The sequence below is a fragment of the Strix aluco genome, chromosome 20 (assembly GCF_031877795.1).
Source record: "Strix aluco isolate bStrAlu1 chromosome 20, bStrAlu1.hap1, whole genome shotgun sequence".
NCBI classification, from domain to species: domain Eukaryota; kingdom Metazoa; phylum Chordata; class Aves; order Strigiformes; family Strigidae; genus Strix; species Strix aluco.
Window position 1 is genome coordinate 11275750 of NC_133950.1, and position 15564 is coordinate 11291313.

At 53.9% G+C, this 15564-nt stretch overlaps 1 protein-coding gene across 6 annotated transcripts in view; it reads left to right on the forward strand.

The window, feature by feature from the left end:
- The window catches only part of NTNG2 (netrin G2), a 52319-nt gene that overhangs the window by 18743 nt on the left and 18012 nt on the right, over window positions 1–15564 (forward strand). For all 6 annotated transcript variants that reach the window (XR_012625843.1, XM_074846139.1, XM_074846140.1 and 3 more), the window contains exon 3: window positions 4631–5274. Coding sequence is in view for 5 of the 6 variants with exons in the window: in XM_074846139.1 (XP_074702240.1) it covers window positions 4631–5274 (644 nt within the window). In the remaining variant the exon portion in view is untranslated. The remainder of the gene's footprint in view (window positions 1–4630; window positions 5275–15564) is intronic.

A 15564-nucleotide genomic window follows, 5' to 3' on the forward strand; every position in this document is an offset into this window, starting at 1 on the left:
GGTTTATTTTAAGCTCACTGAGACCAAGTTTGCCTGCCTAATGCATTCTGACTTTTAGATTGAAGACGTAAATATCTTGAGACTTTGGACAGATCCTTTGGAGGACACACAGCTTGGAGGAGGAAACCAGATTCAAAAATAATACCTGGAATTGTTTCAACAGTGCTATAACTGATCTTACCCGGACCAATGGAGCAGCCAAAGTATGGCCATCTGTTTCCGCTCCCCCCTGCCCTCCCGGCTGACTTCAAACCACCCCACCAGCAGAAAATGCATTGAGCATCCCATGGAGGAAGAACAATTCAATAAACCTAAAACCAAAAAGGAACACTTCATTTTAGCAGAGGAAGCCGTAGTGATGTGACTCACTCGGTGGCTTTTGAGGCTCTCCCCCACATTTCAGCACTGTCACTTAGAGGTTATTTTTGCGTTTGCCCTGTTACAACCCTGCAGCTCTCGAGCCATGTGCCACTCCAGAGCATCGGAGTGGTTACAGACGACTTTGGGCTTGGTGCCTGCTGAGCTGAGCATGTTTACAGGTTGGGATGTTGTACAGGAGCCATCAGAGATTGTGCACCTCCGTTCCCTGATCTCTGGGACGAGCATATGGGGGACAGGCAGAATTTTGGCTCCGCTTCTCCCTGCTCTTGACCCGCCAGGTCCCCTGCCAGAGACATGCCTGGCTAGCCCTGTCCCTCCAGACGGGACAGTGGGAGGGGGATCACACTTGTCAAACTTGGCTGCTTCCCTCACAGTGCTCCTGGGAAACCTGTCCCACCTCCCACCCTGGCCACCCTTTACTGGTCTGGGTAATGTTTTCTTACTGTGGTTTGGTCACAGAGTCCTTCCCTTGTGTAATTTGGCCACTGCTTAAGGAAGCCTCGATAGGAGCATCATCCATAGCCCTGAAGGTGAAGCTGGCCACTGTGGCCGCTCTGGGGATAACTCAAGCGGCAAATACTCAGTGGAGAGTCATCTTAGACCAGCTTAAGGACTTTGGCAGCCTCGACAGCTGCCACACACAAGGAAAGGAAGCCACACGGCAAGAGCATTCTTGCCAGGACGGCTCTGTGCACGCAGACTCCTGCTCATAGAGAGCCACTCTCAGCAACAAGTCGGGTTTATTGGAGAACTTTTTGCTGCCATCTCAAGCCAATTGCCCACCTGAACCCACCGAGATGCTGCACTGCTGCACCCTCTTTCAGACAAGAGCTGAAAACAGACCTCCCGGATGGTCTTTTCAGGACCCTCCTATTAAGCCATCTGTATGACCACATTGGCAGTAGGACCATACTGCAACACAATATGTTGCCTCAGCACAGGAAATGTACTCAGAGCCCCCAGCGCTTCAGCTGATGGGGATTTTTCTTCCTTTTCCATCAGCCACCGCTGTAAAGCTGCGCTAAGAGGCAGCTACATCCCCTAGCAGGAAGCTGTGTCTCATTAGCAGAGGTAAACAATTCCCCTGAACGTGACGAGTCAGGAGAGCATATTAAATATGTCAATACCTTAGGTTTTTTTAATCCCTGCTCCGGAACAGCATGTCACAGCAGGAGAGGACCCCCCAGCATGGCTCAGAACTCTGCCACACCCCATCTGGCATCTCCCCTTGCTCAGGGCATCCCCCCCTCTTTGGGAAGGGAATGGGGAGCACCTGGGCAGGTGCCCTCACCCACCCGAGCAAGCCTGAACACTCCATTGATTTCCCTTGCTCAGTTGGCACAGCTGCAAGCAAGTAAAAAAGAATAAAAACTATCCAGCCATTTGCTTTTAAAACATCAACCGAAACATCCATTTAGTAGCCACCCTGCTCCGGGGATGGGCACCGCACCGGAGCTCAGCAGCTCCGGCTGCAGCCCTTCCTCCCAGCACACACGGAGACGGCAAAAGCCACACGATGCTCAACAGGCTGTAACAGGGGGAGTAAATCCCAGCACGGCACTCATGGCTTTACTGTCGGGCAGGTGTGTGTCTGAGAGCAAGACAATGTTGAAAGCAGGATGAGTTTTACCCTGTTTTATCAACTGGCTTCTGCTGCTTTCCATGGCAGCCTCATGCACACATGCACGACAACACATGCTTTATTTACAGGAGTCCCCTTTTCTCCCCAAGGCTGCTGCTGCATCCCCTGCAAAGGAGCCTGGTGCTCACGTACAGATCAGCTGCTCGCTATTTTGTTTTATCCCCACTGCTGGTGGAGCAGTCTTCTGCCTCATTTACAGCGTGCTACTCACACACTACTCAGAAGACAGAATTATTTATGTCCTCCTGAGCTTTTCTAGGCTACTCAGCCCTATGGCCTCCACTCACTGTGCAAACAGTTGCTCACATTCAGTGCATGTCTCTGAGCTGCGGGGAGGCACCAGAGGCCCATTTTACAGACATGGAGTGGAGAAGCTCAGAGTAGTTCCCAAGACTTTTGGTTGCCCAGCTGGAGGTAGCAAAGCCCAGATTTTCCAAAGCACCTCATGTTACACAGTAGTTTCCATATTCAAAGTGCAACCCCACAGCCCCACTTTGCACCTGAGAACACCCATTTGTACGAGCCAGATCTCCTCCCCTGCTTTGCCTGGGATGTACATGGGGCACCCTAAAAGCACGTCACAAGCACTTAGACTCCCAACGGTGTCCCAGGCCAAAGCAAGCCCATGGTGCAGGATCAGTCCCCAGTGCTGTGGACACAGGAGCCGCCTGTTCCCACGCTTGCAGCAGGGCTCTCCCAGCCCTGGGACACAGCCAGCCTGCGCAGACCCCAGCCCTGCACCTCCTTTGTTTGAGACCCCAGGTACCAGCATCAGGTCCCTGCACCCCAGCACAGCCCGGGCAGGAGCACGCTGCTCCCTCCACGCAGCACCTTTCCACACTCTCCCAACCACACACAAAGCATTCACAAACCAAACCGCAAAACCCAAGCTGTCTTACCTTGCAAGTCCGCTGCGCTCAGGAGGGCCAGACCTCACACCCCAGCAAGCTCCTCGCCTCCAGCCATCAGCTCTGAGCAGCTCCAGCTGCTTTATCACCTCCTCCTCTGCCAGGTGGCTCTGCCCCCCTGACGGGGGTCCCACCACAGCTGTCGTACCAATCCCTCTCCCTCCCCGATCCTCTGGATTTTGAGTCCGAGAAGGAGGTAAAGCAACAACAAAGAGATGATTCGTATGCAAAAAAGATTTGTAGTGCGTTGCAGAGGTTTTGTTTGCAGATGGTACCCACTGTAGCACAGCCCCACATCATCCCTGAGGCAGGTCTGACCCACATGCTCCTGGAGGCAGGGGCTGCAGGGCAAGGAACAATGGCTTTAACACACGTGTGGATGAGCAATAAACCCATTGGCACAGCTAACCCTGATGCCCGCCTCCAAAACTTCAACATTTGGTGTGTGACCGTGACGATGTGTCCTTAGTGCAGTTCAGCACATGTGGATGCGTGCGTGTGTCTCTGCAAAACACGCAAGCTTGGCCGTGCACTGTCGATTGTGGGCAGAATGGGATGGCTGGACCTTTTCTCCCATTGCCCAGGCCTGCAGGCAATGAGTGATGTAGCAGAAGTAGCAGCAGACATTGTCGCCTGGATGGGATGAGCCATCTTTCCCACCGTGGTCCCTGTGGCTGGGTGAGGACCATTGCATCTCCTGCCTGCAGCTGGGGAAGGCAGCGCGGCTTGGGAAGAGCCTGTCCCCATGGGCTGTGGGGCTGCCAGGCACAGCTACATAACTCGGTTTCTGCAAAGACAGACGTTAACTGATGTTCCCGTCTATTTGCCACGGGCTAAGGGTGCCTGGAGAAGCAGCAAGTGGCTGAGGACAGTGTTTAGGCTGCGGGGGTCCCAGGTCCCTTCTGGGCACTGGTGGGTGGGCGCAGAGCTGCCTGCCCCCTTCCCTTCCCAATCCCCTGTGAGCTCAGCCTCCGGTTAGTTTGGGTACATTGAACTGAGTGACCAGCAATGGTCACCGCATCGGGCTGAGCGGGTGCATCCCGAGCATACCTGCTCTGCGTGTCCCTGAGGCCAGGATGCTGTCGTGGGGACAACGGAGACACTGGGAGCCCAAATCTCTGCTCTGTCTGCTACCGCCCAGTCCTGTCCCAGCTCAGAGTTGGGGAAATTGGGTTTCCCTCCTCTAGCCATGCTCAGAGGCACTGGGGGGACGGTGTGTCCCCTGCCCATTTGGCACCAGGAGCCATGAGAGGCACGGATGTACTTTGGGGATTTTAGCCATTCCATTCTTGCTAGGGAGCAGGGGTGAACGCAGTTTTCCTTAGGCTTGTAACTTGGCCAAGCTTAAGCAAAGTTTCTCAGAGACTGTCTCAGAGAAAGCGCTTTCTATGAACGTTGTCCTCGTGCCAAATTGATTTCCCTTTAGGGAAGGGCCTTTCAAAGGAAACAGCTCAGCCATTCTTATAGCAAAGGCAAAACCACGTATTTCTGTCTTAAATTTATGCTCAAAAACAGCATCATCCAGAGCCAGACCCCCAGCATACTCCAGTTCAGCCCAGCAGTTAACATTTGACACAAGCAGCTAAAACCAGGGTCCAGTAGTGGTGCGAGCTCGGCTGTGTGCCCACGATGCCCACGCAATGCCCACGTGATGCCCAGGCATTGCCTTCTTCTCTCGTGACCGTTGTTGTTGTTCCAGGAGAACCCGTACCTGTGCAGTGATGAGTGCGATGCCTCCAACCCGGACCTGGCCCACCCACCGAAACTCATGTTCGACAGTGAGGATGAAGGGCTGGCCACGTACTGGCAGAGCGTGACATGGCGCCGGTACCCGGAGCCGCTGTTGGCCAACATCACGCTGTCCTGGAACAAGAGCATCGAGCTGACAGATGACATTGTGATAACCTTTGAGTATGGCCGACCCACCATCATGATGCTGGAGAAGTCGCTGGACAACGGGAGGACTTGGCACCCGTACCAATATTACGCAGATGACTGCATGGAGGCCTTCAGCATGCCAGCACGGAGGGTCCGGGACCTCTCCACCACCAGTGCCAACAGGGTCCTCTGCACGGAGGAGTATTCCCGCTGGGCGGGCTCCAAAAAAGAGAAGACCGTCCGGTTCGAGGTGAGGGACCGCTTTGCCATCTTTGCTGGCCCTGACCTCAAGAACATGGACAACTTGTACACCCGTCTGGAGAGCGCCAAAGGGCTCAAAGACTTCTTTACTGTGACCGACCTGCGGATGAGACTGCTGAGACCGGCCCTGGGGGGCACCTACGTACAGAGGGAGAACTTGTACAAGTACTTCTATGCTGTCTCCAACATTGAAGTCACCGGCAGGTAACGGCTGCTGTATTTCTTTGGGCGTCTCTTCTCAGAGGGATGAGAAGAGGGTTACTGCTAGAAAATTAAGCCATCAGCGTTTCTGTCAACCAATAAGATTATCAGTGTTTCTCCCTCTGATACCCTTTCTCCCCAGGCAGGGTAGCATCAGTGATAAAACAGATGTGTCCTTGCAGGGAACGGCTGGGGCACCTCCAAGGCTGTGTCTGAGAGAAGGGCTGTGTGCTCCTGGAGCTGGTGCAGGGGAGCTGGGACATGGCTTGGATGGACGGTTGGGCTCTGAGTTCCCTCTCAGATACCCTGTCCCCAGCTGTGCAAACATGGCCAAAAATCTCAGGAGCAATGCTAGTGGATCTGGGGGGTTGAGGAATGAGGCTCGCCCCACTAAACTCCAGTTCACTGCTGGTACAAGCAGGATGGGTCATCCCGAGTCAGTCCTGCACCTCTGGAGCAGCTCTGGCTCCAGCAGACAAAGTTTGGGGTGAAGGTAAACCCCCCAACGGATCTGGGGCAGGGGAAGGCAGGAGGGGGTTTGTTTCTCCTGGTTTTTGTTTTTCATTTCTCTGTACGATGCCATATGTTACGTTATGACATCAACCGAAAAAGCAAAGTAAGGTGGAAAAATGCCGAGATGGCTAATTTCCCATCCAGCTTGTGGATTCAGCTTGTGTGAGACTTACAGGCGAGAGGGGAAAAATCTCCCCATCACCCACCCCGTGCTAACAAGAATCACCACAGCGACAGAGGAGCTGTTTGTATCGGTTCCAAACTGTTTGATTCTGAGACTTGCAAGCAAAAATGTTTTGCAGGTGCCACCGAGGCTGGCTTTGAACCAGCTCCAAGGGGAAGGAAGCTGCAGCGAGGGATGGGAGAGCCCTTTCCTCCCGCGGGAGCAGGCAGGAGACAGCAGTGAGGGCAGCAGCAGGCAGAGGGGCTAGATCTCTCTCATGGTGTGGTCGCCTGTCAGATGAGCAGCTGTGGCTCTCTGCTGGGCTGGTGGCATGTCGGGGTGCCAGCTGGGGGGTTGGTTGGGGAGGAGCCCGTGGGAGCTCAGGCACACGGGCAGACCTGCGGGAGAGCACCTCTGCGTGCGTCTGTGAGCGCTCAGGTGTCGGTGTAATGTGCTTCTGTATAAATATGTGCAGAGAGACATTTTATACCTGCCCGTAAGAAGTATTGCCAGGTGTACTAAATATCCACAGTCCTCGGACAGCTCAGGATGGGGCAAAATAGCAAAGTAAGGAGTGTGGAAGGGAGGGAAATCAGGCAAAGGTGAGAGAAAAAGCCAGTGTGTTGCCTTCCCCTCCACCCCAACCACAGCCAGAGCTGCCCCGGCTTCATCTGCCGCAGCCTCACTCCCCCTGGGCAGCCGAGCTGCCCGCAGGGATGCTTGATGTTACTGGCAGCAGTGGCAAAGCCTCAGGGATCAATTGCCAGCCAAGGCCCACACTGACCGGGATGGCTGGCAAGAAGGGTTGGAGCTGGTGTATCGAGTTATCTGGGCTGGTTAGATTCCGTAACAGGGATGCAGAGTTTTCAGCTCAGAAAGTGGTAAATTGGGATTAAATGTTTGATGTCAGTGTTTGATGTCAATGCTTGTGCAATGACCTTTGGCTTCCAAGCATGGAGATAACTGTGCAGATAACCCAGGACTTGTTACTGCACCTACAGCAGTTTCAGCGTATTCGATGCTTTAAGGTACATGTTAAAATACTCTTGGTGTCCCGTGAATGCCTTCTTCCTCAGAGCCCTTTACCTTTCCTGCCTGCCTCAGGCACGTTATGTTGCATCAGTACTTTTGACTTCAGCTGGTGGGATTCTCCACAAACCAGCACTTTGCTGGCTGTCAGCCATCTTCCTCCCCCCACACCCAGTCCCCCACCAGCTTTCAAACTCACTGGCCAAATTTAATACCATCTGATAGTAGCAGAGATTGTTTCAAGAGATAAAATCCCTGCAAACTTTGTGAAAAGAGGCAACTAGGGCAGTGGAGGGAAACCCTTTCAAGCACCCCAGGGAGGGGGGACACAACTTCTATGAGACATCTGAGATTCCACAGCTGCCTGCACCCCGAGGACGGTGCTGGCGAGGGAGGGTCAGGCTGCCAATGTCCAGTGGAAGCTGCAACGCTGCTTTTTTGCTGGGGCCAGAATGAGATGGGTTGAGGTTTGTTGGCTAATTCCTGGCAGCCTCCCCCTGGAGCTGATGCACTGCCTGTGAGGATGACTGCCTGTGTGGACGTGTGTCTGTGAGGACGGCTGCTTGTGTGGACAGCTGCCTGCGTGGATAGCTGCCTGCGTGGATGGCTGCCTGCGTGGATGGCTGCCTGCGTGGACAGCTGCCTGCGTGGATGGCTGCCTGCATGGATGGCTGCCTGCGTGGACAGCTGCCTGTGTGGATGGCTGCCTGCATGGACAGCTGCCTGCATGGACAGCTGCCTGCGTGGACGGCTGCCTGCGTGGACGGCTGCCTGCGTGGACAGCTGCCTGTGTGGACGGCTGCCCACGGCTGCCTGCAGAGCAGCGGCTCCTGGTTGCCCCTGCTTCCCTCTTGGCTCTGCTCACCATGAGCTGCCTGACAGCAACTCCTCGGATATAGCAGAGCCTCTGGGAGGCGACGGCTTTTTCTTGGCCAAGGACAAAGCAAACTCTGAAAACTGCTTTTCCAGCCCAAACTCCAAGTCCTAGGCTACAGCAAGACCCCAGCTTTGCACTGCTTCAGTTCTTGCTGGCTGTCCCCGCTTGCTGGGCCAGTCCCAGGAGAGGAGGACACTCATCCTGGGCAGGGAAGAGGGTGATGCCTGTCCTGGGCTGACTCTTCCCAGCTCCGATGGGCACAGGGCAGGGAAGGATGACAGGCTGAGGAGCTGTGGATAACTGGTGTATAAGGTGGAGAAGCTTCATGTGAATTAACTCTGCTCCTGTGATTATTCCAGTCCCAGCAAGCAGGTTTTTTCGCTGGAAAGCAATCTAATTCCAGCTGTAAGCAAAGCCAGTTACAGTGCAAGGACTAAAACCAAATTAAATCTTGCGTATGGCTCAACAAGAGGTGGGTTATTGAGAGGAAGAGAGGAGAAATCAATGTGAGCCTGACAGGAGCGCTGCACGGGGAAGGGGGGAGGCAGGGCAGGCAGGGCTGGGGACAGACACACGCTGCCTCTTCCAGGACGTGGGAACAACCATGTTTGAGGAACAGGAGGAAAGTGCCTAGATAAAATGGGGGGTGGTGTTAGGGATCCACTACAGAGCTCAGGGAAATGAGAGGGAAGATAATTATGAAGATATGAGGGCTCAAAGGCAAAAAGCAGCCAGAAAATTCCAGCTGGAGAGCAGAGACGTGAGCAGCCCCAGGAGGTTGGAGGAGCAGTGCCCAGCGGCAGCGGCGTGTGGCACTGGAGGAGCAGGGCGTGCCATCAGAGTGCGTGGCATCGCCTGTGTCCCTGTACGGTGCCAGGATTTTGGCAGGCAGCTGGCAGTGTCCACGGGGCGCTGAGACGCATGGCAGCTCGTCTCCACTTGATGTTCACAGTCAAGGGAAGAGCAAAATGCTTTGCCCTCAGAGCAGATCATGAGCCTGGGTGGTTTCTCATGCCGTAGCCTTAGCTGGTGGGCTCAGAGAGGTTTCTCTGATCCCCTCAGTCCACGTGCTCCTGGGCCCCCATACAAGTGCCCCCATCCTTCACCCCTCTGCTTCCCACCAAGGAAAACCCCTCATCGCAATCTCCCAGAGTTTTTGGCAAAAGCAGAAAGAGACGGAGCAAAGAACATGGGGAAAAAGGGAAGGAGTTTGCTGCCTTCTCTCCTCTTGTAGGTCAGATGGACCAGGGTAGTTCAAGAGTTTTCCAGGATCTCCAGAGGATCTGGTGAATCCTGAGGGTCACTGCATCCTTCCTGGGTGCTTCAGGGCCTCCTCTGCCCGCTCCGTCTGGATCTCCGCCTCCCATAACCTCAGCCAGGTCCGTTTCTCCGTTCATAGCTGACAGTTTATTTTTATTCTCTTTCTTCTCAGTATCTTTTTCTTTTCTTTTTCTTTCTTCTTCCATCCTGTCCGTATTGATCTGAGGAGTAACTGGAGATGCAGAGGAGTCAAGACAGGAATAGACACGAGCAAGCCCTTGGCCTGTGTGCTTGTGTGTGTGCCAGGCAGGGTGAGGAAGAGAAGCGGAAAGACTTTTCCCCACAGATCTCTCTATTCACAGCTTAGTTTTCTCCTCGGTGCAGAAATGAGCTCGGTCATCTTCTCAGGAATGGGTGAATGAGCTTTTCCTGGCTGCCAGGACTGATGGCCAGCGCAATGAAAGCCACTGGTTCTCTTTCCATTACACACCGTGTCTCTTTGGAGTAATTTTTTCCCCTTCATAACGTCAGTCACCGCAGTGCTCAGCAGGGCACGCTCCATCACGGAGACGTTAATAAGCCATAATTGAAGTTAATGTGCCATGGCCAGGACATGTGGATCCAGTTAGGAGAAATCAGATTGAGCAGAAGTGAATCAATTTTAGGCTGATTATTAAGATTTCTCACCTTCGTCCTCCCCTGCCCCAGTGCATGCTCTGTCTGTCTGTCTGTCCATCCTGCTGATGATGAGCAGTCCCCGGGGGAAGGCAGGAGGAGGGAGTGTTACTCATCACTGAGCAGCTCCATGTAACAGTGCCTCATCTCAGGCTTTGCTCAGGCTAAAGAGGCACCAACAAGATGAGGTTTCCAGTTTTTAACAGCATGTCCTGTCCTCCGTTCACCGGTGGCTTTTCTGAGAGTTTCCTTGGCTTCTCTTTTGCTTACACAAAAGAACTGAAGGGAAAGGCCCTCTGTGCTCCCCTGCTTTGATCCCTGCCTTCCCCTTGTGCAGTTCTTGGTGCTGTGTGTGGATGCTCTCTGGGAGGCTTTGCTCTCCACATGACTTGGAGCAGAGAGTTTGCACTAGCGAAGCAGAACAAATTTGCCCAGCCCATTATCGTGGTGCCAACAGCGAGGATCAGGCACTCCAGACCTGGAGGATCAAAGCCATTCCCCAAAGCACCTCCTTCAATAAATTGAGCTGGTTAATTGTCAGTGGTACCCACATGCAAGGGATATATTTTTCTGCCTTCTTGGTGACTCTCAAGATGTGGTGATGCTCAATGCTGTATTGCTGTTAAAGATGAAGCAATTCCTGCGCAGCCTGGTAGCTGCCTCCCACTTCTGCCCTCCAGGCCAGCACAATAATGGCAGCTCAGCATGCTTCCCCTCCGATTGTACCTCAGCTCAAACCAGGGGTGCCACCGCATAGCGCGTCCCGGCTGCCTCCAGCCTGCTTTACCCTGCTTGGACATTTCTCCTTCTGACTGTTGATGAAGCTGTTGGAGAGCCTCCAGCCATACAGCTTTGCCATCTTGACTTCTCCAACAAAGCTGCCTCTAGAATGGAGAAAAGAAGAAGGTTTGGTCTGTGGAACAGTCTTTTGTTGAGGCTCTTAGATTTCGTGTAATGACCGGTGCCCCCATTGTGCATCTTTCCCTGGGAAGCAGGGTGGGACCTGCCAGCTGCTCCGCTGCTGCTTCGCAGAAAGAGGACAGGCAGGGACCTGGGGTAAATGATCTGTGAGAGTGTGGACTTCCCCAGCTGAGCTTGCCCAGCCCCAGTGATGCCAGAGCATCACCCCCAAAATAGCCATGACCTCACCCAAACATCCCCCAACAACTAGCCCAACACCCCTGCAGAGCGTGGCCAGCCTGCGCCCGCAGTCAGCACCTTTGGGGAGACCATGGAAACTACGGCGAGCACCGCCAGTGCCTGTCCCTGCTCCTTCCCCCGCAGCTCCTGGCAGCCAGACTTCAGGTCCGAGGAGGTAACAGCATCCTCGTGTCAAGGACGGCCAAGTCTGCGCCAATGGTGCACCGCATTCCTCGGCCCATCCTCGCCTCCGTGCTGGGCAGCCCCCGAGAGCTGGATGGCTGAATTTTGCTGGCGTTCTTCCAGGCTGGAATTAGCTGGAGTTCAAGCAAAATTTTGCTCTTGGTCATATGGTTAAATTAAGTTAATGCTCAGCAACTGTTTGCTTGGCTTTCCTTGAGTCTCGTAAAGGTTTTTACTCCCACTGCAGCAAGATGGAGGCGAAACTTGCTGAGCAGGAGGGAGGGAGTTAGCGAGAAACCCAGAGAGCTCCTCCTTCCCCCAGATGCTCGTGACACTTTGTCAATAGCCGGAGACGGATGCCCAAGGTCCTATTACCTGCTGCTGCCTTTGGTTTGTGAAGGTTTTTATTTCCCCTCCGATTTTGTTGCCGAGTTGCGTCCGGCCCTGAGCGGATAATAGAATTTCATCGATAGACTGAGAAGGTGATGTATGTTAAAGCACTTAATATAAAGAGACTTCTACAGGAGCCCAAATTCAATTTGGCCAATGAACTCAATTGCAGGCATTATTGCATTCCAGGAGAAAGACCAAGAGCATTTATACACATTACTCTGCAAATATTTATGTTCACGTATCCGTGTGATGTCCTCTTCACCCTTCCTCCCTTCTGTTGCCTGACCCCCTAATGGGGAAGTTTGGTTTTGTGTTTGCTTTTTAAGGCAGCTTTGAATGTAAATAATGTTCCACCAGTCAGCAGGATCTTGACAGCTGGTGAGTGTCAACTTATTTAAAATAAATAGCCTCTCGAATGGGAACAGCCAGCTAGCGTGCTCTCCACTTTGGCATCTTTTAAATTGTCTCCTCTTTGTAACCCAAACCTCAAATCATTTCGAAGGGCAGCAAGGAGGGTTCCTCCCTGCCAGAAGGACTCATCTGTCCCTACCACACAACCAAAGTGAAAACCCACAAGGAAAAAAAATACTCACAACATGTCCCTCTGACCTAACCCAGGGCTTTTTTCAGATTTTTGGCTCTGCAAAAAGCAGCAAAACCCAGAAGCCTCTCTCTCTGGTTCAAGCGGAAAGAAACAATATGTTAAAATGGCTTTTCCTCCCCCTTCAGCCCCTGGACCGCAGGCTCAGTTACACTCCCAGCCCTGCTCCTGGGATGAATGAGCTGCTGTCACCTTCTTCAGCCCTTTCAGCCCTGCTCCAGTCACTGGCAATAGTGAACCTCTGCGGAGCGATCTCCCAGCAAGGCGAATCCTAATATAACAGCTCTCCACGAAGGGACGGTGCTTCTTCCGTGGCCCGGCCATTAGAAGTTATTTTTACCTGCTTCTGCACGCACAGATGGGCCAGAAACAATCCAAGCTCAGCACCCGTTATGCTTTGCCGAAAAGATTTGCTCTGCTTTTGCTGAGCTGCCAAAACAGTTGCAAAGGAGCGGGTAAAAAGTGGGTAAGTCATGGCCAGGCAGCTGCCGGAGTGTGCTGCGAGCAACGGCTGGGGATGACAATAGAGAGATGGAGAAGAGTTATTCATGTTTCCCCGAGAGCTGAGATCAGTTGAAACATCGTTTTCCTCAGGGACGGAGAGGAAAGAGCTCCCTTCAAACACATTGTCCCATGAGACTCATTAAAGGCTCATCAATTACAGTGAGAGCAAACAATTCAGGGGAAAGCTATCATAAGCCTTCCTTTGGATGGCAGTCATTAGCAGCTCTCTGCTGCGTGCTGCCTCTCCCCAGTGCCAGCTCGGGCAAGCAGAAAGGGAGCAGGGGCTACCACTGCCAAGCCGATGGTGGGGGAAAGCCGGAGCCCGGTGGCCCGGGAGCCAACAGGAGGGGACCAGGCCTCCACAGCATCCCTGGAGCCACGCAGCCACGCAGTGGCATCCTCATGGAGAGCACAGGGTGGAGATGAGAGCACAGGCTGGACTGGAAGGACACTTGGAAGGGAGGTGGTGGCCCACTGTAGTGGACATCTGTTGCCCCATATCCTCGCCCAGGGTTTTTTAAGGAGCTCAGGGCAAGACAAGATTGGGCCACGGTGGGAGCTGAGCGAGAGGTGCACAAGGATGGAGCAGCTCTTTGGGTCTCCACACAGTGAGGGCTTTTTCCAGCCCTACCCAGCACAGCAGTGGGGTCATGGCATCAGGCCTGAGTGGGGGCTGCCAGCACCCCATGGCTGCCTCAGCCCTGCGGGGAGGGATAGGGATGAAAAGATGGTCTTTGCCTTTCTCTGCCCTACTTCCCTGCTCTGCAAAGTGGGAGTATGGACAGAAAAGAGATTGTAAACACATAAGAATCCTTGGAAGGAAAGCAAAGGGCTGGGGTAGGTTTTTAAAATTATTTCAAAATAATTATTAATGAAAGCTCAGGGACAGGGGCTGCTCTCCCACTCCCAGCACGGCTCCTGCAGGTTTGCGGCACTCACCCCCGCCTTCACCCCCTTCCTACGCCTGTGCACGGGCATCTCCTTCCCTCATACATGGGCTTGGCCCCAGACGCCTCTCCAGCCACTCGCTGCTGTGACCTCCAGGATGCTGACCTGGAGAAATGCAGGGACTGTTCTTTATGGCTGTGAAAAAAAAAAAAAAAAAGAGGACACTTTCCTGTAAACTTTCCTTGGCGCTCCAAGCTCTGTGATGTTCCCTGGTGGAGACATTGGCAGCATCAGAGCACACTGCACCACTCTGAGGGAAGGCAGCAGCTGAATGACCTGCACTAAAATAAACTCATAAATACCCCGTCATGCAAACTGTAATGTCTTGGGCCACACGTTGCTCCAGCCACTTTTGCTGGGAACGGTGTAAACCAGTTTCTGTTCAATGCAAAAGGCAGTTGTGTGCACCTAGTACGAGCCTGGCGCAGGGCTTGGGTGTCCCTGGGCCACGGAGGGTGCCTGTGGGTGTTGTAGCTCACGCTGGGGCTGCTCTCCTCCGGGCTGTGCCCCACCACAGCTGCACCCTACGTGTGCTCTGAATCTCACCGAGAAACAGCACTGTCACCGCTAGCCTTGACCCATGAGCTAGAGAGGAGAAACGCTCCCAGCCCTTCAGATCTCCTCTGGCGCCAAGGAGACCATATTGCAACCGGCGCTTTGCTGGAGCGGCCCCGGGACTGGAGCGGGGCCATCGCTGCCTTCTGCAGGACACAGCGCAGGTGTCTGCCCCACTGCTGCTATTTAAGCCTCATTGCTAAGTAGCTCCTAACCTTTCCCTTCATCCTCTCTTCCCTGCGATGGCTGGCCGCCCAAGGAAGATGAGTGGAGGCAAGCAGGACTAGCAGCTCCCACCCAGGGGACAGGGCTAATGCCATTTACTCCAGTCTCCACCAGCTGGATCTTGGCTGGGGAAAGACACTGTGCACAGATCGTTGGTGAGAGCACGTCCTTGGGCTGCAGGCTCAGAAGAAGCAGCCTGAAGAAGGGGTTAAAGCCGAGCCCAAGCAGCAGGGAGGCCCGGATACAGAAACCTTCACACAAAATGGGGTTGGCAATCAGGGCTGGCTGAAGGCACTCAGCTGTTTGCTATTAAATAATGCAGCCTGATTGATTGGGCTGAAAAGTGCTGTGTTGCGGGGTCAGCTTGCTGGGGTTACAGTTCTCTGCTTAGATTGATGATCCTCAAAGGTCAAATTCAGAAAGCAATTCCCCAGTAAAATTGATCCTTTGGATAACAAAACTTTTGCACAGTGGCGAAGGACCAAGCAGTGAGAAATATAAGTGACTCGGGCGCAGGCAGACAGGGTGATCAGCTGCCTCTGCTTTCTCTTTATTTAATTCCCCTTGTTTAAACCAGTTAGGGAGCAAGGGTCTTCTCTGGGAAGAGCAGTGCCCCATCACCCCTACACGCAGTGGCTGGGGCATGTCCATGAGCACCCACCCTGTCCCCATCCTGCAGGCAGGGGAGCGCAGGTGCCTTTGCAGGGGTGGGGGGCAGCTGGGGGCTGTCCTGGGAGCTGATGCTCAGCTCCTGGCTCTCCTCAGCAGCAAGCGAGTGGGGGGGGGGTGTACGAGCAGGCACATCTGACTGCCTCCTGCACGCATCCGTGCCTCCCTCTCCTGGTAGCAAAGACTGGGTCCCACTGTGTGGTGGAGCTTTTGTAGCTGGAGCTAAATTAATGGTGAGGAGGTTTCACCTTCCTGCACAGCAGCAGCTTGAAGCCAGCAGAAGCACCCCGAAATGGCTGCTTGGCCCTCAGCAGGGGATGCCAGGAGCAAGGATGTGTTACAGGCAGCAGAGGGGTGATCGAGGTTGCCATGGGGGACCAGGTGGTGGTCGCCCAGGGCTGACGTCCCCACTGCGAGACTAGCAGGGTCAAGGACAGGAGCCAAGTGCTACATCCACATCATCGCAGACTTCAGAGGAAATAAGGGGGATACCAGGCCCTGCCTTCCTTGTACCCCCTCCCCTGGGGCTCTTAAACTCCCCCTCAGCTGCATTTTAAG